A 22,155-nucleotide genomic window follows, 5' to 3' on the forward strand; every position below is an offset into this window, starting at 1 on the left:
AATGCCATCATTTTTTGAACATTGTTTACGGGTAGAAGGTGACTGTGACTTCTCTTGCATGCCATTCTACACAGCAGGAAGCTACCCACGCGCTACTGCATCTTCATGCACCCTGCGTGAACAAAGCGAGGAAGAAGTGTAGACGCCTACCCTCTCTGTGCGACCTCAATCTTCACCGGGTACTGTAATCCCCCCCCCCCCCCCCCCCCCCCCCCCCCCCCCCCCCTCTCTCTCTCTCTCTCTTGTTGTAGTTGAGCAATGTGTTTGTTTGAGGACATTGTGAATCATGGATTGTGTTTTTTTGTTTGTACAATATGAAGACTCCACCACGAAATTCCACCATGGCAGCAACTGATGGTGGTTCAGCTAGCATGCTTTCATCCAGTAGCAAGCCTAGGAGCTCCACAACATTGGGCATGAAGTATGAAACTATCGGCGAACAAAGCATTGGTACATATCAACTCTGTCTCTTCAATTGTAGAAATGTTCTTTTCAATGTTTGTTTACTATGTCAAATGTGGTTTGTAGAAAGATCTTCCTGGAGGATTCAATACCCTAAGCAGACTTGATTTTGCTACACACGAGAGGAGTTGCATGAGGAGTATGGCTTAAGCTTGGAGGGCAAGCTCTACCAGCACCTCAGTGAGGTTGATGTCACAGATCAGGATTGGTTGTCGGTCTTCATGAAGAAAAGGAAGAAGGGCTCTAAAATCTTTCTGCATATGATGCGACCTGAGTTTGTAGACGAATGCAGGTTACTGTTTCACAAAGTCTACCAAAGCATGCTAGCCAACAAAGAGATCACACACAAGTTTGCAACGTTGTTTGTGTACGAGCGATGCCGAGCTGCTCAGCAAGATCCTGCAGGTCGAAAGGTTGCATGGGCTGCTTTTGGTGAACAGGTTTTGGACCATTGCAAGAAGCTTCCAGGTGGCATTGACAAGAAAGTAAAGATTTGGCTAGAGAATAATGAGGGGACATCACTTCAGCCCCTTTGTCTTGACAATGTCGGGGCAAGTCATAAAAGTGGGAAAAATGCTCTCTTATCTAGCATCACTTCTCTAGTTAGTGCCTCCTTTATAAGCCAACAAGTAAATGCACAGGTGGAGCAGATTCTGGATGCAAAAAGGGATGCATTAAAGGTTTTGAACACAACATTGGATAATGTGAGAGTAGAGCTACAAGACAGGAACCAAAATATGTGGAAGATATAAGGGACATCTTCAGCCGCGGCAGTGCTTCAAGGGCAATTGCAAGAGCTCCAGATATTGCGGTCCAGCATGAAGGGAGTTGTCGATACTGACCCTGATATTTTGGTGATTGAAGGCAAGATGGCTGCTCTAACTAGTGCACTCACAGCTCTTGGGGCTGATGCAAGCAGCTCGAACATAAGAGATGAGGTGGATCGTCTCCAGGTATGTGTCGACCAAGTCAAGGAAGGATTTTTGTTTATGTGGTAATGCCCTATGTACTTGACATGGTACTCTCTTCTATTTAGGTGGTTTTGTTTGCCATGCCAGTTATTTCTATTTATGTGGTAATGCCCTAGGTACTTGACATGGTACTCTTTTCTATTTAGATGGTTGTTTTTGTCATGCCAGTTATTTCTGTTATGGTGCTAAGTGCCCAAGGTACTTGGCATGGTAGTTTCTTTTTACATTCTTTTTGTTACGGTGACGTTGACCAAGTACTTTTCCATGGTGGTTTTTTTTGCTATGAGTATTTGTTTTTTCCATGGAAGTTTGTCTATTATTGTGGTACTTGTCATGGTAGTTTTTTCTACCATGACAGGTGCAGGGGTCATGTCTATTTTTCCAGGTATCATGTAATGACCAAAATGCCTGTCATGGTACTTCGTTTGATCATGGTGGTGTTTTTTTCATGGCAGTATTTCCTGCTATGGTACTTTTCTTTTGCTATTGTTGTACTGCTCAAGGTACTTTTCTACTATCCATGGTATATGTCATTACCTTAGAGGTTTTTTTGGAAAGCCATCTCTGTTATGGTGGCAGTGCCCAAGGTACTTTTTCATGGTTTTTTTTGCTATGGTTGATTGTTTCTTTAAGGAAGTTTGTTGCTATTGTGGTTGTGCCCAAGGTACTTGTAAAGGTAGTTTTTCCTATTAAGGTGGTTGTACGGTCATTGCTTATTAGTGTGTAGTGTCCAAGAAACTTGTCATTGTAATTTGTTTTTGGTCATGGTGGCTTTTTTATCATGATAGTCTTTCCTGTTATGGTAGTAGCTTTTTCCTTGATGTTTTTAATGGAATGGCAGTTTTCTGTTATGGTGGTAGTGTCCAAGGTACTTTTCTACTTGCCATGGTATTTTTAATTGCCTTGGCGGTTTTTTGGAGTGTCCAAAGTACTTTTTTATGGTAGTTTTTTCTGTCAAAGGTACTTGTCATGGTACTTTGTGTTGTAATGGTGGTTCTCATATCTAATCCCTGCGGGACTTTTGTTCTTCATTTGTCATGCAGAAAGAAGTGACTGACTTGGAAGCATCAGCGAGTACGTGTGTGCAACAGATCAACTTTTGTGAGAGCATGTTGGAGCAGGTGAAGGCTGGTGACACAATGTTACTGCTTCCGACAGCTGGCCAACACTTGAGACACTTGCAGGCTACATTCTCTATTCCAAGACTATGTGCTGCATGTGGTCTTGCATTCATGGCTTCCCATGTGGTTTGTGTATACATGCTAGCATGTGGTCATGCATACCATGCTCTGTGTTTTGCTGCCTGGCTTGGATCAGAGACGGTATGTGCGGACGCCTCTCGCAAGAGTAGTATTCCAGATTCACTTAAATCAATGCTCCTGCATATAGGTTGGTTATCGTTGCTTCCAATATCATATAAATCCAAGAACATTTCAGGCTGCCTTGAAGTATCTGCTGATTGCACAAGCCTAAACTTCACTGATGTGCTTGCAGGTTCTGGCCATATTCCTTGTGTGGCGCCGAAACAGGATGACGTGCCAAAGGTTGTGCTACAAGCTACTCCTGAAGCCCATAGTGTGTACTCCAGTGAGGGAACTCTAGTTGTGAAGGTAGACCCCCCTGCAAGCACAGCAGCAGTTGAGACACAACCAAGCGAAAGTAGTCCAAAGGAAGATGCAACGGTTGACGATGCGGAGGCAATAGCACAAGAGGGAGTGGATGCAGTGCAACGCATAATGGATGGTGATGAGAATCCAGATTCTCCCATCTTTCTGAGTGACATGGTGAAGGTGTCAAAGAAGCGCAAGAAAAACAGTGATGGTAAGTGGTAATGGTATTGGACTTGTCAACTTCTATGCAATGTCTGCATGGGGCTGATGTGTTGTTTTATGACATAGGTGGATCTTCCAAAAAGAATAGACCTTCGGAGTCCACACGTTCAAAGCACCATGCTCATCATGCAGATGGAGATATGGGAGAGAGGGAAGCACCCAGATCACCTCCTGCCGTGAAGAAGACTCCTAGAAAGAGTACTCCCCTCCGCAATCCTTCTAGTGTTTCCCACCCCCCCAAGCCTCGAGTTTGCAAGAAATTGTGACTCTTCAATTGTAATACAAGAATCTGTGATTCTTGATTTTGAATGCAAAAGAAACTTTTTTGTCGGCCTCTATGTTTTTGTCGCTTTTATGTTTCATAAGCACAATGTCTATGTTTTTGTCGGCCTCTACGTTTTGGTCGCTTTTATGTCAAATATTGCCTCGTGTTTATTTTTCAATATTGAATGCTGTCTTTTACAGAGTGTCCAAAGGAAAAGGGGACACTCAAGCTGCCCGTAGAGGAAATCATCATCATCAGAGATCCCCCAAAGTACATTCCCCCAATTATCTCCTCCTTGCCATATGATGATCCAACCCGATCAGCCCTCATATTAGATCTTAATGGTGTACTTTGTCTTACATGTACACCTAATAAGCATGACCCTTCGTCTGTCCCTGATATTGAAGCTGCATCATTTGTCAAGCATGAGGAGGCAGATGGCAGGTACCTATTTGTTCCGAAAGATGCACAGGATTTTATTGCATGGGCTGTGACATCTCCTGCTGCAACATCTCCATCCCGATCTCTTGGACCTTTAGTCTCCACACCTTATGACAATTCTCCACAAGTTCGTGCTGCAATTTTCCTTCTTCTTGCAAGAGAGAGAGAGAGAGAGAGAGAGAGAGAGAGAGAGAGAGAGAGAGAGAGAGAGAGAGAGAGAGAGAGCTTGTAGACTACTGAAAGAGTAGGTAGAGAGTCTTGCATTCAACTAAATCAAGAACCGTTAAAGTTGTTGGCACAACGCCTTTAGAAATATTAAATATTTATCTTTTGGCTTTTGAAAACTGCCAACAAAACACCATCCAATCACAAGAGGTGTCAAGGACACTACTTTTTGCACCACCAACCCATGCTTTCACCCCTAGAGGAGTGCCAAAACGGCAACAGATATGCTAAAAAATGAACTTTGCTACCTTTAGGGCTGTAATGCGGGTGGTGGCTGTTGCTTTTGCCCATCGAGTCATGTAGTCTACACCCACTATGATGTACAGTTTACCTGATTGGGCCCTTGGTAAAGGACCGATTACAACTATTCCCCATTTCTCAAATGGACCATATGAGATGATAGGAGTTTGTGGCTCGAAGGTTAATGTGTGATCACTGGCCACTTGACAAGCCTTGCATGTTTTACACCAATGGTGTACATCCTTGTTCAAGCTAGGCCAAGAGTATCTTGCTTGTAGAATCTTCCTATTGGTGATATCTAGAGCAAAATGACCGCCGTAGACGTCATCATGGCAACTTGAAATTACCTCTGTGATCTCACTGGAGGTTGGCACCCGCCTGAGAATGTGATCCTTGCCCTTACAATACAAGTGGTCGTTTACAAGGCGGTATCTGGTAGCCTTCCTTACCAGCCACTGCTTCTGGCCTTTGGTGTATCCTTTCGGACATTCTCCTGTATCTAGAAAGCTGATGATATCAGGCATAGCATCACTACCTTGAAAGAGGGGTAGCTTCAATTTGATTGCTCCTACGGGAACCTCTTGTATTCTTTCTTTGGCTAGAGCATCTGCCTCCTGATTTTTCTACTCTGGGGACATGAAATAGTTTCACTGCTTCAAATTTCCTTAGAAGATCCTTGACTTGGCGTAGTTGACCAAGTAAAACTTGATTTTTACAAACCCAAGTGCCATTTATCTGCCTTATCAAAAGCAAAGCATCACCAAACACATTTAGGCACTGAATTCCTTGTGAAATACATTGTTCCAACCCAAGAATTAGGGCTGCATATTCTACTTCATTGTTGGAGTGGGAGTGTAATAACTGCCCGATGGAGAATACTCTTTCTTGTTGCTCATTGAAAATGACTATGCCAGCTGCAGACTCTCTACCATTGGTGTTTCTTCCTTTGCTTCCGTGTTGAACTTCAGCTTCTTCTCATAGTGGTGATGAGTGAGAATTCTCGCTAAACTAGCCCTGGTGGAGTTTTCTACTTGCATGGTGTAGTCAAACTCTTGTAATCTAATTAACCACTTAGAGATCCTAGATGAGACATCCATGTGTTGCATTACATATGGGAAAACCTCTTCCATTGTCAGGATTACAAAGGGTCTAGGCAGGAGATAGGAGCGGAACTTTGTGGTAACAAACATTAGTGCCAGAACCATGTGTTCTACTTCGGTAAATCCCTTTTCCGACTGGGTCATGACACGACTAGAGAAGTAAATAGGACACATAAAAGAAGTTTGGGGGTCCTTTTGCATTAGCACGGCTTCAAGTGTATCATTTCCTACACTAGGGTTCACATAAAATGGCTCGTCCCACTTAGGGGGTGAAATGGTGGGAAGCTTAGCTAGGATTTGCTTTACCTCAGTAAATTGCTGCTCATTTTCTTCACTCCATGAGAAGAAATCCCTCTGGGTGATTTGTTGTAGGGGGAGAACCACTTGAGATAACAAGTGAATGAACCTGCTTAAGTATCTTACCTTCTGAAGGAAAGAAACCAACTTCTTAGCGGTGGTGGGTGATGACAAAGATACCAGGGCTTGAATCGTGCTAGGGTCAACCTCACTCCCTTTTGCTGAAATTACATGGCCAAGGAGAGTGACTTTGCTTTCACCAATGTGACACTTATCCACGTTGAGCTGGCCACCCAAGGTTTGTAGCCTGGTTAAGCCATCATAGAATTTGCTTAAATGAAGGGCTCGTGAACTATAGATGCAAAAAATCATCTATGAAAACCCGTATTAATGTTCCAAAGTAGGGTTGGAAAACAAAGGTCACATAGCGCTGAAATGTGGCCGGGGCGTTAGTGAGACCAAAAGGCATCACCCTGTAAGCAAAGCATCCCCAAGGTGTGATGAAGGTTGTCTTCTTCTGATCTTCTTCCGTAATGCTAATCTGAAAGTATCCTGAGTAGCCATTGCACACTATGTATCGTTCGTGACCTGCCACTTCATTGAGAATTTAATCCTGGAATGGGAGGGGAAAGTAATCCCTCTTCGTGGCTGCGTTGAGAGGTTTATAGTCCACACAGGCTCTCCACTTACCTTTTTTTTTTTGGTGTGACTACTACTGAGGAGACCCATTCTGAGTCTTCGACATAGTAGATGAAACCTGCTTGTAGCAAAATTCTCACCTCTTTAAGTAGTGCCTCTTGTTGGATTCCTCCAAGTATTTTGAGCTTCTGCACTATGGGTTTACTGCCTTCCTTAAGTTTTATGTGGTGTTGCACTACTGTAATTCCTGTGAGCTTATCATAGCCATCAATGAACAAAGTAGTGAAGTTACCTAGCATGGAGACATATTCCTTCCTTTCTTCATCGGTTAACTCATTTGAGAGCATTTTTTGTAACTTAGCTGCATTCTCTAAGGACTGCGTACCTGATGGTTCCTCTTGGTTTGTCGGGGGTGTTTCAGATTGTGTCAATCTTTTCGGATCTTTAAGAATGATCCCCATCACTTCAATGCTACTGTCACTTCTGTCGGTGGTGGTTGTCTCTTCTCCTGAGGTAGACGAATAGTCGCTGGTGGACTCATCTTTTGAAGCCTCCAAGATCATGTTTCGTTGCTTCCCAGTCCTCATGTCGTAAAATATGGACTTCCCTTTAGCGTCCTTCATCTGAATCATTCCGGTGCTCCAGTCTTGTTTAGCTTCCATAGCCATAAGCCAAGGCCTCCCAAGAATGATGGGGTAGCCCTCCCCTTTGTGTGGCATGACAAAGATGTCTACCTCCACTTCTGTATTGAATGCTTTTACTTTGACCGCATTCACAATGCCCACGCATTTCACTCTTACATTGTTTGCCATTTTGGTTCGACTGGGTGCCGGCCTACGCACCTCTAGACCTAGATGGTGCATCATCTTTTCACTCATGACGCATATTTGCGCACCACCATCTATGTAGACGTTTGAGATTTGTTGCCCCTTTATGTGAGCATCCATGGTTGGTAGGATGTCGTCGAGATCCCTTCCAGAGATAGCCCCAGCTATCCTGGGTCTTGATTTCCCGGTACTCACCATTTTTGTCCATTGTCTCCTCATTCTTGGTGCAAGGTGGAGTAATTGGGGTCAAGTTATCTTCGGGCCCTGCATTAACACATCCTGAACTAAGTCATAGGGTTTTGCATACTCACCTAGTGAGAAGTCCACGATGTCTATCTTCCGTCGCGGTTTAGCTGCTTGCTTGCTAGACTCGGCCTTCCCTTTCATTTTCTCTTCTCTTTGAGAGGCTTCCTCGTGCCTGGCACGCTTCACTCCCATAGCATCCACTTCTTCTACCTTCGCTTTCCCTTTGTGCTTCTCTCGGCGTGATTCTTCTACCTTTGCCTTCCCTTTAGCCTCCGAGCTAATAACACTCACCGCTTGGTTCACAGTAGGTGGTGGGGGCAGTGGTGGAATGAGGGGTTGTGGTGGTGGTTGTTGTTGTTGTTGTACAGGTGGTCGAAGGATCTAGACTGGTGGGATCGGCCCTCATTGCCTAGGTGGTGGTGGTCTTGCTCTTGGCGGAGAGATCTGATTCTGTCTCCCCCCTCTATTGAGATTCTGCCTCCTTGGATGTGGGCAGTAGTACATTCCATGGCCGTCTTCCCCGCAATTGTAGCAGTGGTACTCTTGCTTCTGCGTTCGTTGTCTCCTTCCTTGTTCTGGATTCCTGACAGGTGCATGCCCTTGCTGCACTAGATAGCACGGATAAACTCTCTAGTTGGGTGGTGATGCGATTTAGCAGGTCTTGCTGCTCCTCTGATGCCTCTTGCGGTTGGGCTCTATGACTGGTTGTTGCAGTCACCGGGGTTGGTCGGGCCGAGCTTGTTTCCTCTAACTCGTTTACTCTTGCTTGCATGCGCAGCTTCTTGTCTTTAAGGCGGGCTACTTCTACTGCCAGCTCATATGTTGCAGGAAACCTTCCCTTCACCTTCTCTCTAAGTGGCGACCACAGACCAGCAATGAAATGGTCCTTCTTTAGGAAATTCAGCGCTCCTTCGCCTTCCTCCAGTGAGGCAACCCATCTCTCCCATAAGTCCACAAATTTGGACTCGTAGGTGGAATACTCTAGCAGACCTCCCTGCTTCAATTCTATCAGTAGCTGCCATAGCTTCTCCAAGGTTGTGCCTCCACCAAACCTCTTTACAAAAGCAGCCCTCAACACATCCCATGCATTCTTGGTAGTCTAGGGCAATGCATTATACCAGGACTTGGCCTCTACTTTCATCAGTAGAGGAAAAATTCGAAGTCAAAAAGGGTCGTCGTCTTTGTTGGAAACGACACAAGCAATGTCGAAATCATCCAAAAAGTCGGTGGTGAGATCTTCTCCCTTCTTTCCACTGAACCTGGGGAAAGAAACACTTGCCATGGTAGTGACTCAGGAAATTACAAACCTTTTTTTTATTAATATAATGACAGTAGCGGCTCCTAGCGGCTTTTTACAGGGTTAGGTGGATAGGTTAAAACAGGATAAAGATAGAAACATTAAAGGAATGATGGTAATCCAATATGGAGAGAATGATAGGGTTTGGGGAATTAAGGATTTCTCCTAGTACCGCTGTACCGAATAGGTACACGATCTTCTGTTGGTAGAAGATTTTCCTATCTACATAGATATTCACATGCATATGCTGCAGGAATCTGAACAGGAATGCTGTTGGCCCGTTTTCCATCATGCATAGAGGATGGAGTACTTACTTATACTCTTACCGTGCCAGTGTTGATGAGTCGGTACATCGATAGGAGGTCATCGCCTTTCATGGGATCTACCTTTCCTTCGTCGCTCAGCACGTATGGGGTGATGGCGACGCGTCTCACCACTCCCAGCCTCTTGGCTAGTAGCAATTTCAGATAATTTCCATAGTCGGCGTGTTGCATGAATTCCACTCCATTCAGCTGCAACTAGTCTCTAGCCCACTGGGTTTCACCTGTGGTAGAGAGCTTCTTCACAATAAGTTGTACAGGGAGAGGAGGAAGACCCTCTACTCGTCTTTCAAAACAGCGAGAGCAGTAGCCGAACCACTCTTCCCTAGGACATGGGAATCTCCTTACCACTTCTTCTTCAGGATTGTCGAAGTGGACTAGTAGTACTCGCATGCGTCGTGCAAATCAGTAGGCGACCTTCCACCGCTTAGCTTTGGATGACTTCCTCTTTTTCAAGCTGGGTACAACCCCGCTCTCTGAGCTTGAAGCACTTGCTTGGCTAGATGCTTCTCCCTTCGGGGTCATGTGTTTCCAGACTGGGTTATCTTTTCCTTACCTTTGGCTCGAGCAGCCCCTTTAGGCCATTTTGGAGTAAAGGTTATAACTTTGACTACAGTTTCTTTAGGGAAGAGAGGCCTCACCGTTTTCTTCCCTCCTTTGATGTGAATGACTTCTTCGCGATGAATGTTGATGTAGACGATTTCAGCCCCTTCGCTGCCTTCGTTTACTGGCACTCATTGACAGTGTGTTTTGGTTGACAACAGTGATGGCACTTCATAGACCTCCCACCTGATGCTCTCAACTTGTGGTTAGAACGATCAATACGAGATGGAGAATTTACCTCTTGAATACTGACGACACTGCAGCCTGGCAGTAGTACTTCAATGAAGGCGGCTAGTGCCTCCTTAGTCTCCTCCTCTTTCGTCCTCCAGTTAGAAAACTCCTTCAGCCATTCATCCATGATTGATGGCGTGCGTCAATTTCAGCATTGTAAACTCAAGGTTTCTTAGAAACCCTCCTCAGTGGGGGCACCAAATGATGAGAGCAAAGCGACACCCGGACCACGACGGCCTCTAAAACGCCGGGGGCCGATGGCACGCCTTGAGCTTGTCACGATAAAGCGAACAGGGGGCACCACCTAGCTTTGAGCGGCTAGGATGCAGACCACGGTGATATGAACACCACAAACTTACACACACACACACACACTCTCTCTCTCTCTCTCTCTCTCTCTCACACACACACACACACACACACACACACACACACACACACAGAGAGAGAGAGAGAGAGAGAGAGAGAGAGAGAGAGAGAGAGAGAGAGAGAGAGAGAGATTGACAAATGATGAAAACCCTCGGGGTGTGAGGGAGAATTATTTCTGCAGTATTTACAATGATCTTCCCTCCAGCGAGGCGGCACACTGTGGTGATAGAGAGGTAGGGAGAAAAGATGGTAAAACTACTTGGTGCATTCTCTAAAGACGACTCGATGATTGTGAAACTTGCTACCAAGTGCAAGTATGTGTGTGCATCGACCATTGGAGTCGAGAGGTGGGCGTGGCTCCCTTCACATGGTGCAATTCCCAAAGCAAACCATCACACAAGCCCCCTCCCCATGATGCCAATAGTGTGAATTCTTCCCACTAACTCTACCAAGTGCTGATCTCTCATGAACTGCCCCCCCCCCCACGATAGTGACCTCTCAGTGTCCTTTTATAGGTGCTGGCTGCTTGGATTAGGGTAAGCTAATCGGGGAGACAAAGCAAGGCGGTGGGCCCGGTGTGGTTGACCCTTGCTTTGTCTTGGGAGTTATTAGAAAATGAAAACCTCTAGGTGGGCCTTTGTGACCATCACCTAGAGAGAGGGAATTTACAAATTGGGAATTTACAAGGCTTGGGTGAAAACTGAAAAATGATGATGATAACCTACGAATTACTGAAAATGGTGTCGTGGTTGCGTGATGCCGGGGAATGGTGTGTTGTCGGTGCGTCGGTGTAGCGCGTACGTCTTTTCGGGGTCAGCCGGGGCATGCCTTTCGCACATTTCTTCTTTTTATTGTCGACGGCGCGTGCTTTGGGCCGTGTTCTTCTTTGTCGATGTCGATGTCGTTTTTCCTTCGGTTTTTTTTGTATTTTATGTGTGGTGCATATATGCGTGTCGTGTGTATGTATGGGTGAATGTGTGAGCATGTATATGTATGTGTGTGCGCGAGCGTGAGTGTGTGTGTGTGTAGTTGTATGTGCATATGTGTGTGTGTGTGTACGTGGGAACGGGGGTGTGTGTGTGTGTGTGTATTAGCATATATATATTTTTTGTTTTTCGGCGATGCTGTGGCGACGCAAAGGCGGAGGGGGGGGAGAGATGGTGAATGAGAGAGGGGGTGCGTGCAAGCGTGTGTGTGTGTGTGTGTGTGTGTGTGTGTGGAAGCGGGTGTGTGCCAAGGTGGCGACTGCACAGGCCAGTGGACAGAGAGAGCGCGAGCGTCGGGAACCGGGTGCCGGGTGGCCTACTGTGCGCGCGAGCACGAGGGCGAGAGGATGGGGAGAGTGAGGTGGTGAGGGGGGGGGGGGGGGGGGGGGGTTATAGGGTTGTGTGTGTGGCTTCAAGCGCGCGAGTGTGTGAGGGTTGGGTCCGGGGTGCGAGGCGTGGGCACAGGTAATTCGGCAGCGAGAGAAATTGGAGGGGGCTTAGTCAACGAGAGAGGGGGGGGGGGGGGGGGGGGGGGGGGGATAGTAGGAGAGAGAGAGAGATAGATTCCCCTAGCGGCGGTTCCCACCAAGGGAAAAAGAGGGAGAGAGAGGGGGTGTGTGAGGTTGTGAGGGGGGGGAGGGGGGGTATAGGGGTCCGCCATGGCTGGAGTGTGGACAAGCAGAGAGAGAGAGAGGGAGAATCTTTGAAAGAGAGAGAGAGAGAGAGAGGGGATAATATCTGTGGCGTCCCGCCGAAGGGTGTGACAGAGACACCAATCCACCTACTGGGCTGAGTAATGTAGCGGCAGAGTAGGAGAGAGAGAGAATATTGGCAGAGCCGGGCAGTAAGAGAGAGAGGGGTTGTCTTTTGGCGATAATGGAGGGGTGTGGTTAAATTGGCGCCCCGCTAGTGGTTAACCTTGGGGGGGGGGGGGGTATGGTGAATGGTAAGGGCTTTTTTTTTGTTTTTTTTTTTTCCTTTTGGTAACAAACCATCCCTTCCTTAGGCTGTGGTTCTCACGGCCACGGTTTCGAAAGCCGGTCATCACTGCCACTAGTCCCCTGCCCTCTCCCCGGTTGCTGCCACCGCTCCCCTGCCCTCTGTCCCGGTTGCTACTAGTTCTGCCATCCTTTCACGTCATTCGAAATCATGGGACTCTTCCATGGCTTCCCATGCATCTTGCACCTGTGAAGCTTCCCTCTGTTCTTGCTCTTGCCGTTGATGTGTAGCCCATTCCTCTACTTTTGTGGCATCCGTGTAATATTGATTTATTGCTTCTTGCATATTTTGAACCTCTTCCTGAGTCTGATTGTAGCACTACGTCATTTCGTTAGCGCGAGCTTGTTAGAACTCCTCAGTTCTTGCCCCTTCTACTCTTGTACGTATGTTTACCGAGATTATAATATGTTGGATGGCCATTACAGAAAAATGTCGCACATCGTTGGGGGTGTAGTTATGTAATTGAAGTCTTGTAGAAGCGTGATAATAGGAAAGTAAGTAAAGATGTTTCTTCTTTTAATACAAATGGTGCAGCAAACAATGAAACAACACGATTACTTAAGTTCGGTACATCCAAATTTGACTGAGGAGCAACAAGGCATTCAAACAAGTTCGCCAGCCACAGCTATAGTCATCAACCTGCGTGGGCACGGTTATCCATTTGTGTCGGATGGTATTCCCTAGATCATGTTCTAACAAAACATGCTCTACATAGCATACAAGTTTTTTTGCGGCACTACGTATGTAACCACTTGAGTCAGTAACACATTACAAAGACACACTACTTCCAAATGTACCCAGATGTGCCTTATATTTTTACAGGACCGTGAAACACCCTACTTTGCCCGGAGTTTGCATAGTAGACAATCTTATCTTCAATGTCAAATAACAACAGACTCCAATGATCAGTACACCAAAACCATCAAAGATGAGGAGAAAGATCCTAAATCCAACATGGTTTTTACAAGGCAAGAATAAACTCACGATTGATTGTATGCAGTGACCAGAAAGCATGCTAGATCAAAATTGACTCTGCTAAACCAGCCCATCAGAGCCAAGAAGGAAACTTCGCTGTTCTGTAGCATAGGCGATATCAGCGGATTGATTACGTATATATTTTTTTGAACCTCACGGGGCAGAAGAGAGATAGCGTGCCTAACATGAATCAATGGCAGAGATTAGACTTAAGATATTTCAGCGGGTGTCACTGCCACAAACCCATGAGTCAATACCGAGCGACTGGGGTAGCTATTGAATTCCATAAGCCACTGACTCGCTTGGTATTGACCCATGTCTTAGCGGTAGTGAGCCATCTAATGAACCAAGCGTAACTTATAAAGAAAAACTTGAGACATAACACAGCAACGTTGACGACTGCCGTTAAGACATGTGTCAATACCGAGCTAGTGGTATCACTATCCAATTCCATAAGCGACTGACTCGCTTGGTATTGACCCATGTCTTGGTAGTGAGCCATTTAATGAACCAACTGTGACCTTTAAAGAGCTTGAGAAGTACCACAAAGCAATGGTGATGACCCCATCCGTTGCGTTGGAGTTGGTGAAACTGCACATGCACAGGAAGTCTTCTTGATCGAGGTTGAAAATGCATCCTCCTCTGACCTTCCAGGTAGCAGTATCTGTGCATGCAGAGGCGCTACGCTGATCAGAACTTGCAACTCCTCTTCGTTCTCTTCGTTGATTTGCTCTAAAATAACCGACTCATCTGATAAAGGCTCGTCGTTGGATGGCCCTTGTCTTTCTTGAGCTTTATCCGTGGCTGCCTTAGGCTCCTCCCTAACAGGCACAGGGTCCTCCCTAACAGGCACAGGATCCTCCCTTGCAGGCACATGATCTTCCCTTATAGGCACAGGCTCCGGATCCTCCATGCCTTGCTCACTCCTTGCAAATCTCTCTCACTACTCACTGGCAAGAAAGACGTGGAATGGCTGGTTGCACATGTTGTTCGATCCTTCGCAGCTCTTGCAGTACACCTCTATGCGCCTCATATCGGTGTCTTCTTGCTTGAGCATTCAAAGAGTCACTTGTTTCCCTTCTAGGCATGCCCTTTGCACGAGACATCTCTACAAATAGCATAATAGAAAACGACATGTCATTTGTCAACACAAGGGACTTAAGATTTCAAAAAAGGTCAGTACCAAGCAAACACGTGCATCGAATAGAGTTGCTTTCCCTTATTCCCTTGGTACTGACCTCAGAAAAGTATACTAGCAAATATCATTTATATTTTCTAAGGTCAGTACCAAGCAAACAGGTGCATTGAATAGAGTTTGCCTTCCCTTATTCCCTTGGTACTGACCTCAGAAAATTGTAATAGCAAACATCATTTATATTTTTTGAGGTCAGTACCAAGCAAACAGGTGCATCGAACAGAGTTTGCCTTCCCTTATTTGCTTGGTACTGACCTCAGAAAAGTGTAATAGCAAACATCATTTATATTTTCTAAGGTCAATACCAAGAGAACAGGTGCATCGAACAGAGTTTGCCTTCCCTTATTTGCTTGGTAGTGAGTGGCATAAAATGGTAACCATCTTTTTGCAACATTTGTCAGCCTACTCAACGTCCTCTTCCTCATATGTGTATATATTTTTCTACGCTATTAAGTTATCTAGAGTAAATTCCTCCTCTTCGTTTAACCTTTGTGGCGACACATACATTATACTCTTCCCAAAAATGTCACCTTAGTCATATATTCATATTACCACCCTTTTCTTTTTTACTTTGTAAATAGAATAAGCATACAATAACCAACCATATACCCCCAAACTTTCTTACCTCTTGTGAATTATTAGTAGAAAAATAATATATCCATTTTCCACTCCATATAGATAAATTCCCATGGAAATCAACTCTCCACTTGTCTTTACCAAAGATTATGGTCCCTCTCTACAAGTCTTCTATGCCCCCTACATAGGTGGCCCAATATCTCTTAAGAATATACATATAGTTTCTCTCCTTTCAAAAAGACTCCAATTGTAAATTATTTTCACAAGCAAATAATATTGGGCCCTCCTCTATTTGTTTAATCATCATAGCCTTTTGAAAAAGCATGATTCCCCTTGGATGCATACAAGCAAAGGGCCCATACAAGAAGACTTGGAAGCAAAAGGTTCCCTAGCCTAGTGTGGACCTTCCAAACCGAATTCCTTGGTGCATGGGCGTGAAGAATAGTCCAAATTCATATCAAACATGTTGAGAAGGTCAATTTTGCCTTTTGAAGCATGTCATTCCGAGCTACAGGTAAAAAGTTATGGTCAAAATAGTGTAAATCTGTCAGATTCGCAGCAAAAGGGAACTGTAAATCAAGTAAATCAAGAGGGTGAGATCTTATTTTTCCCCCACTCATCTTCTAAAAGAGCAATGAGTGTTCAAGGTCACTTGCATGTGATGGGACCAACATAAAGATGCTTTCTAAATGCCAAGACAGACAAGTTGAGATACCCCGCAGGAGCCTCCCGTAGGGCCTCATGGTGGGGCCCACCTACATTATGCACCCCTATGGAGCCTTCACGGTCTAAAATGATATTTTTGGTGAATAAATAATCCCTTTTATGTCCAATATTCAATGAGTGGTCAAAGGACACTTAATTAGGTCTAATCACTTACTCTAATTAAGTGTAGCATAATCCCACTCCTACACAACTATAAATAGCCCCCCTTGGAGAGACTCAAGGACACACACCTATATTTTCAACTTCATGTTGTTTCTTGATCAATAGTAGAGAAAACCCCAACTCTCCCTCTTTCACATCCTCCCTCCTAACCCTCCTCTTTGGAGGAAGTGCAACTGTATTCTCCACTCTTTCCATTCTACAATCTCTTACTCCATCGACCCAATAAATCATTTGTAGCACCTCAATAACTTGTAAATACATCATGATCTCTCACATGGTTATGTTAACAATCATGAAATCATCTTCAAAACTTTCAAGTGTCGCAATTCGTGATGGTTAGCCAGCGTCTGTCCTCCCCTTAAAAGGTGTGCGAGAAATCAAGTAAGTGTTCTATTCTCAATTTACCATTGGTTTGTTTCTCCACACTTATTCAATTGGTCTAAAGAAATTTCTCACTCCAACTCTCTTTTGCTTCATTACATATGCATGTGACTACCTCTCATGGTGATTTTATTTGTGTCACGGCATTGCATAGATGGAGATGACCTCTCTATGCAAAGTGTGTTAGTTTGATGTAAGTGATTCTCTTGTGTGTTTGAGAGGCAAGTCTTGTGCGCATGATTATTTGATGAGTGCTTGAGAGAGGAAGATTTTGGATGTATTATGGGTATTCTTATGGGGAGAAGGTGAATGCTATTCCACAAATTGCATATTTCATTTTGATGCACGGCATTGGGTTGCATAATCGTTGATGGTGTTCAAGTGTCCAAAGTGTATATAGAGTAAGGGGGTTTTCAAAGTGTGTTGCTTGAGTGGGTGAGTGCAAGTGTTATTTTGATTGGTTTCCTTCTCCACTCCCAAACGAAGGTGGTGCCCCAAGTAGTGTGCGTACCTCTTTACGAACATTTTGTGAGGGTAGGCCCATTGGTTTGGGTTTAGAGGCCCCATTTCAAAAATCTCGCCCTCATAAAGTGGTGCCCCCACTGAGGAACATATTTCCAAGTTACCTTCAAATTTTTTAGTAATGAACAATGGAGTTCCCATCTATCCATTTCATTTTGCACAACACATTAGAGTAAATGTTCACATAGATAGAAAAATCTTTTTCCAGCAACGCATTGTTTTTATGTTTGGTGCAGAAAGACTTAGAGAAATACTGGCATCACCCAATCCAATTATACTTCCAATCATCAATTATGAAACTTCTTTTGATGTTCACGTTTTCATTTTGTTTTAAAGGCAGGAACAAGGAGTGGTGAAGGGGTGCTAAAGGGCCATATGAAGGAACGAGGTCTTCAAACCAACAACGAGGAGTAGCACATGAATCACGATTAAAAAAATGATCCTTTTAGGCCTATTGCTCGGCAATCCATTCATATAATCATTGCAACTAAGTTTAGGTTTCAATCTATCATAAGGAGGATATTTGGATCCACTCGCCTCAATGAAATCAATGCTTCAATTAATCCATTTATTCTACCTATGATAAAGTACGAATTAACAATGGATGTGTACATCTTCATTTTAATGTAATCAGATTTATAGTGTCAACAATCTTGTGTGGCCCATAAGAGAAAAGTTTCTTTAAAAAAAAGAAATTTCAAAAAGTCTAAACAAAATGACAAGTTCTTTTCCCACGTTCTATGCAAGAAGTGGGGAAGATGCGCAAGAGTTTCTTGACAACTTGGAGATGACACATCTCATATCCGGGAGAGATGAAGAGGAAGTAAAGCTACGAGCCTTCCCGTTGGTTCTAAAAAGGAGAAGCTAAAGCATGGTATGAGACCTTGCAACCCCAAATCAAGTCCAATTGGGAGAGACTGCGAGCAAGCTTCCTCTCCATGTTCGGGCAAGGTGATACTTCTGAAGGACTATGGAAATGTCTTATTGGACATAAGCAGGTATCACTTGAAGACTATCCCTCTTATGAAGCAACCTTTGTCAATCTATGGGGTAGGTGGGAGGCTATATTAGAAAATCATGGTGGTGCACCTAAATTTCTTAAAAAAGAGAGATTCATGGTTGGCTTGTATCCACTTTTAAAGGCTAAAGTAGAGCTAAAATTCCCATCCACCTTCAAAGAAGCACGTGAGGTAGCCATCATCAAGTTTAGAAAACTACACTTCCAAGCACATAGAGCAAGGGGTTTGAATGAAGTGAGTGAGAGGGAGACTTCACAAACCATGGAAGCACCAATTAGGGCCCCTCTTGCACAATCTTCACAAATAGGAGATAACTCTCAACAAGAGGTTTTACAAAGGCTAACTCAACAGCTTGATAACCTCACTCTGAATCTAGTACAAGGCCTACCTCAACAACGACAACCAAGAGAAGGGAATAGCAATCAACAAAGACAAGCTAAAGAGTTGCGATGTTGGAATTGCAATGAAATGGGCCATGGCATGTACAATTTTCCACATCCAAGGCGACTTCCGGGAGACATATATCTCCCCAGACCGCCTCCTCTCACTGTGCAGCAAGAACGAGCTCAAGGCCCACAAATCCTTTGTCGACCACCACCACCAGCAAATATACCTCCCGTCCCACATGAGGAGGAAGAAAGAGGAGTCAACATCATCAAGCTAGAAGAGGTAATAGATGAGCATACTCTAAACTTTGATGTTATGCCGGCAGAAAAACGCACAAGAGCACATGATAAGGATGAAGACATGAGAAGTGAAGGAACAAATTCAGCCAGAAGGGACAAGAAGAAGAAGTCAAAGATGGAAGAAGCTGAAAGTAGCAGGAAGAAAAGATCAAGGTGAAGGGAAATTGGTATCAACAACTTCCCATTGGGAAAGGAGCTAGAGCCCTACAACATCCTGGAGGATTTACAAACCCAAAAGCCAAACATTTCATGGCCTCAACTTCTACACCTATCAGCCAAAGTAAGAAGGCAATGGCCAAAGTTGGTAAGTACAAGAATTCCAAAAAAGAAAGCAAATCTTTCCATTAAGGTTGTGGCCTCAAAGCTACAAAAAGATGTGGAACCCATTGTGGATGCTTACATAAGGGGTAAAAAGGTGTCTAATGTATATGTTGATGGTGGAGCTCAAATGTGTGTGATCACGGAAAAATCAATGAACAGGTTAGGGCTTGAAATTACAAAGTCCTCTAATTGTCAAGCTAGGCTAGCCAACAACTCAAGTGTGAAGTGTTTGGGGATCATTGAAAATGTAAAAGTCTCTGTATGTAACATAGATGCACGAGTGGATATGTATGTCATTCCAGCTAAGGGGGAGGGCTATCCCATCATCCTAGGGAGGACTTGGCTCATTGCTGTGAATGCAGATCAAAAATGGGGAAGTGGTCGTTTGATTCTTAAGAAGGGTCAACCGGTGGTGTATGATTGGCGAGAAGGAAAGCAACTAGATATCAACTATGAAACCACGGCAGATGAAGAAAGCGAGGAGGAGAGTCCTTACTCAAGTGATGAGGAAGCATCAACCAGTGCATCAACCAGTGAAGAGGAGTCTTCTTTGGAGGTAATGGGAATTGTATTCAACGCCAACACTCAAGATGTTCTTGTAGAAGAAAAGCCAATAGACAATCACACACGAGGGGATGAAAGATGCCACCACCTTGAAGAAGGATTTGAGAAGATGCTTGCAAAAGATCTTACTTGTGAGGAGAAGAGGTCCTACATCAATATGTTAAGGAGGTATCCCAATTTGTTTATCACTGACTACTCACAAATAAGAGGTGTAGATGTAATAGAGCATCGAATTGAATTGAAACCAGGGACCAAACCCGTGGCTCAAAAGTTAAGGCGACTAGGATCTGTGCAACAAAAGGCTCTCCTACAAGAAGTGAATCGACTCTTGAAGGCTGGCTTCATCTATCCAGTATCAAACTCCCAATGGGTATCACCTATTGTAGTCACTCCCAAGAAGAATGGTAAGTGGAGGGTCTGTGTGGATTACAAACCCCTCAACGCTGCGACAAAGAGGGACCACTTCCCTCTCCCTTTCCAAGATGAAATTTTGAATGAAGTAGCAGGTCACGAATGCTACACTATGTGTGATGGGTATTCAGGATATTTTCAAATTAGAATAGTAGAAGAGGACCAACCAAAAACCACCTTCATCACACCTTGGGGATGTTTTGCATTCAGAGTAATTCCTTTTGGGCTCACCAATGCTCCTAGCACCTTCATGAGATTCACAATATTTGTATTTCAGCCATTCTTTGGAAAATCTATAAGAGTCTTTATGGATGATTTCTGTATTTATAGTTGTAGATCACTTCATTGCCAAAAGGTTGAAGAGGGGCTTAAGAGGCTCCATCAATTTGGGGGACAACTCAACCCAGAGAAGTGTCATATCGGTGAATCTCAGGTGGTTTTGCTAGGCCATGTGGTTTCTTCACAAGGAATTCAAGTGGATCCCTCTAAAGTAGAGGCCCTTTTGTAATTATCTCCACCAACAACAACAACTAAGGAGCTAATGACCTTCAACCACAAAGTGAGGTACATGTCTCGCTTCATCCATCTCCTAGCAGAAGCCATCGCCCCTTTGCATAGGTTGGCAAGCCAATCTACATTTGAATGGGGGAGGGAACATGCAAAATGTTTTGAGGAAGTGAAGGGCATTCTTAGCTCTCTCCCAATCCTAATGCCACCAGATCCAAAGGAGACCTACTATGTCACTCCAAGTGTCGGTTTCGAAGCAATTGGTGTTGTTTTGATGCAAAAAGATCCTAAAACATCATACATGAGGCCGATCTATTTTGCAACCAAGGTGATGACTCCGGACGAGAAGGGATACACTGAAATGGAGAAAGTGGTCTTTGCAATCTTGTTTTCGGTAAGGAAGTTTCGATCGTATCTTCTCCCTGTGCCATTTGTTTTTCTCACCTTAGAGCACAATCTACCATATGTAGTACAACACATGAGCCTCTCATCTAAAATAGCAAAGTGGGTGCTTGAACTCCAAGAATTTGAATACACTTTCCTTGTAGAAGATAGCACAAGAGCAGGACTTGCAGACATTCTCACCTACAAAGTGAGAGAAAGGGAAGGATCACGACTACAAAGAGAGGAAGGCTCAAAACAGTTTAAAGTGAAGGAGATTGATAATGCCCATACTTTATGCTTTGACGGAGCTTATGAACGCCAACAAGACAAAGCAGTAGGGGATCATCATTTTGAACCCACAAAAGGAGGTAATGGTTAGAAAAGGTATCACTCTACCCAGTGTTCACTCTAACAATGAGGCTAAGTATGCAGCTCTAACCCTTGGGTTAGAAGAATGCAAAGAATTAGGCATACAAAGACTTATTATAAAAGGTGATTCTTTGCTAGTGGTCAAGCAAATCCAAGGGACTTGGAGGTGCAAGAATCGTACATTGTTTGAGTGGCTTAGTAGTGTAAGAGCTTTGATGAAGGGTTTTAAAGCAACACAGGTACAACACATTGTGAGAACTCATAACAAGGAAGCACACTTAATCGCAAATGAAAAGCTTCAAATGGCGGTAGGAGGTGTGAAACTATATGAACCCAAATATCAAGGTCAAGAGGAGCTAAAAGACATTATCTTCTTTCTACAAGCAGGTGAGTGTCCCAAACACTTAGACAAGGTGCAAAGACATAGACTAGTTAAGAAGGCCACACCTTACCAGTTGATCGGGGATGATTTATATCACAAAGGGAAAGATTTGGTCTTGAGGAGAGTACCAGGTGTGCAAGAGATAGAGAAAATTCTTCTTTCATGTCATGATGATGTCTGTGGTGGTCACTTTTCTCAAGATATTACAAGTAGGAAGATTTTACAAGCAGGGTTTATTTGGCCGAGCTTACATCGTGATGTCCAATATTGGTGTAAGGCATGTAAGCCATGCCAAATTGTTGGGGATAGACGACTAACATATGAGCCTCGAGTCCCAATAATATCTTATGGCCCTTTTGAAAAGTGGGGTGTGGATGCAATAGGTCCCCTACATCGTACTTCTACAGGGAAGGTTTTCATCATCATGGGTGTTGACTACATGACACGATGGGCGGAAGCAACAAGCACAACCCGAATCACAGCTGAAGAGGTATCAAAGTTTATTTTTGATCATATTTGTAGTAGGTTTGGAACACCCCTAGAAATCTTATCAAATCGAGGCCCGGGTTTTAGGGTTGACCTTCTGAATGATCTCTTGAGGAGGTTAAAAGTGAAACACCTGCAT

General features: G+C 44.3%; 1 protein-coding gene across 1 annotated transcript; it reads left to right on the forward strand.

The window, feature by feature from the left end:
- The first annotated feature begins 1,331 nt into the window (after positions 1 to 1,331).
- LOC147437533 (uncharacterized) lies at positions 1,332 to 3,531 on the forward strand. The gene is made up of 4 exons (XM_086486120.1): positions 1,332 to 1,415; positions 2,477 to 2,564; positions 3,048 to 3,254; positions 3,332 to 3,531. The coding sequence occupies exons 1-4, from the start codon at positions 1,332 to 1,334 to the stop codon at positions 3,529 to 3,531; spliced, it is 579 nt and encodes a 192-aa protein (XP_086342246.1).
- The last annotated feature ends 18,624 nt before the right edge of the window (positions 3,532 to 22,155 follow it).

Source organism: Adiantum capillus-veneris, chromosome 17 (assembly GCF_014529385.1).
Source record: "Adiantum capillus-veneris isolate H3 chromosome 17, ASM1452938v2, whole genome shotgun sequence".
Classification (NCBI taxonomy): Eukaryota; Viridiplantae; Streptophyta; class Polypodiopsida; order Polypodiales; family Pteridaceae; genus Adiantum; species Adiantum capillus-veneris.

What these genes read in the sequence shown, in the direction of transcription:
- LOC147437533 (XM_086486120.1), top strand. Translation starts at nt 1,332, where the DNA reads ATGGCTGCTCTAACTAGTGCACTCACAGCTCTTGGGGCTGATGCAAGC. An exon ending in ATGAGGTGGATCGTCTCCAG is followed by an intron (nt 1,416 to 2,476) that starts GTATGTGTCGAC and finishes TTTGTCATGCAG; the next exon opens with AAAGAAGTGACTGACTTGGA. An exon ending in GCGCAAGAAAAACAGTGATG is followed by an intron (nt 3,255 to 3,331) that starts GTAAGTGGTAAT and finishes TTTATGACATAG; the next exon opens with GTGGATCTTCCAAAAAGAAT.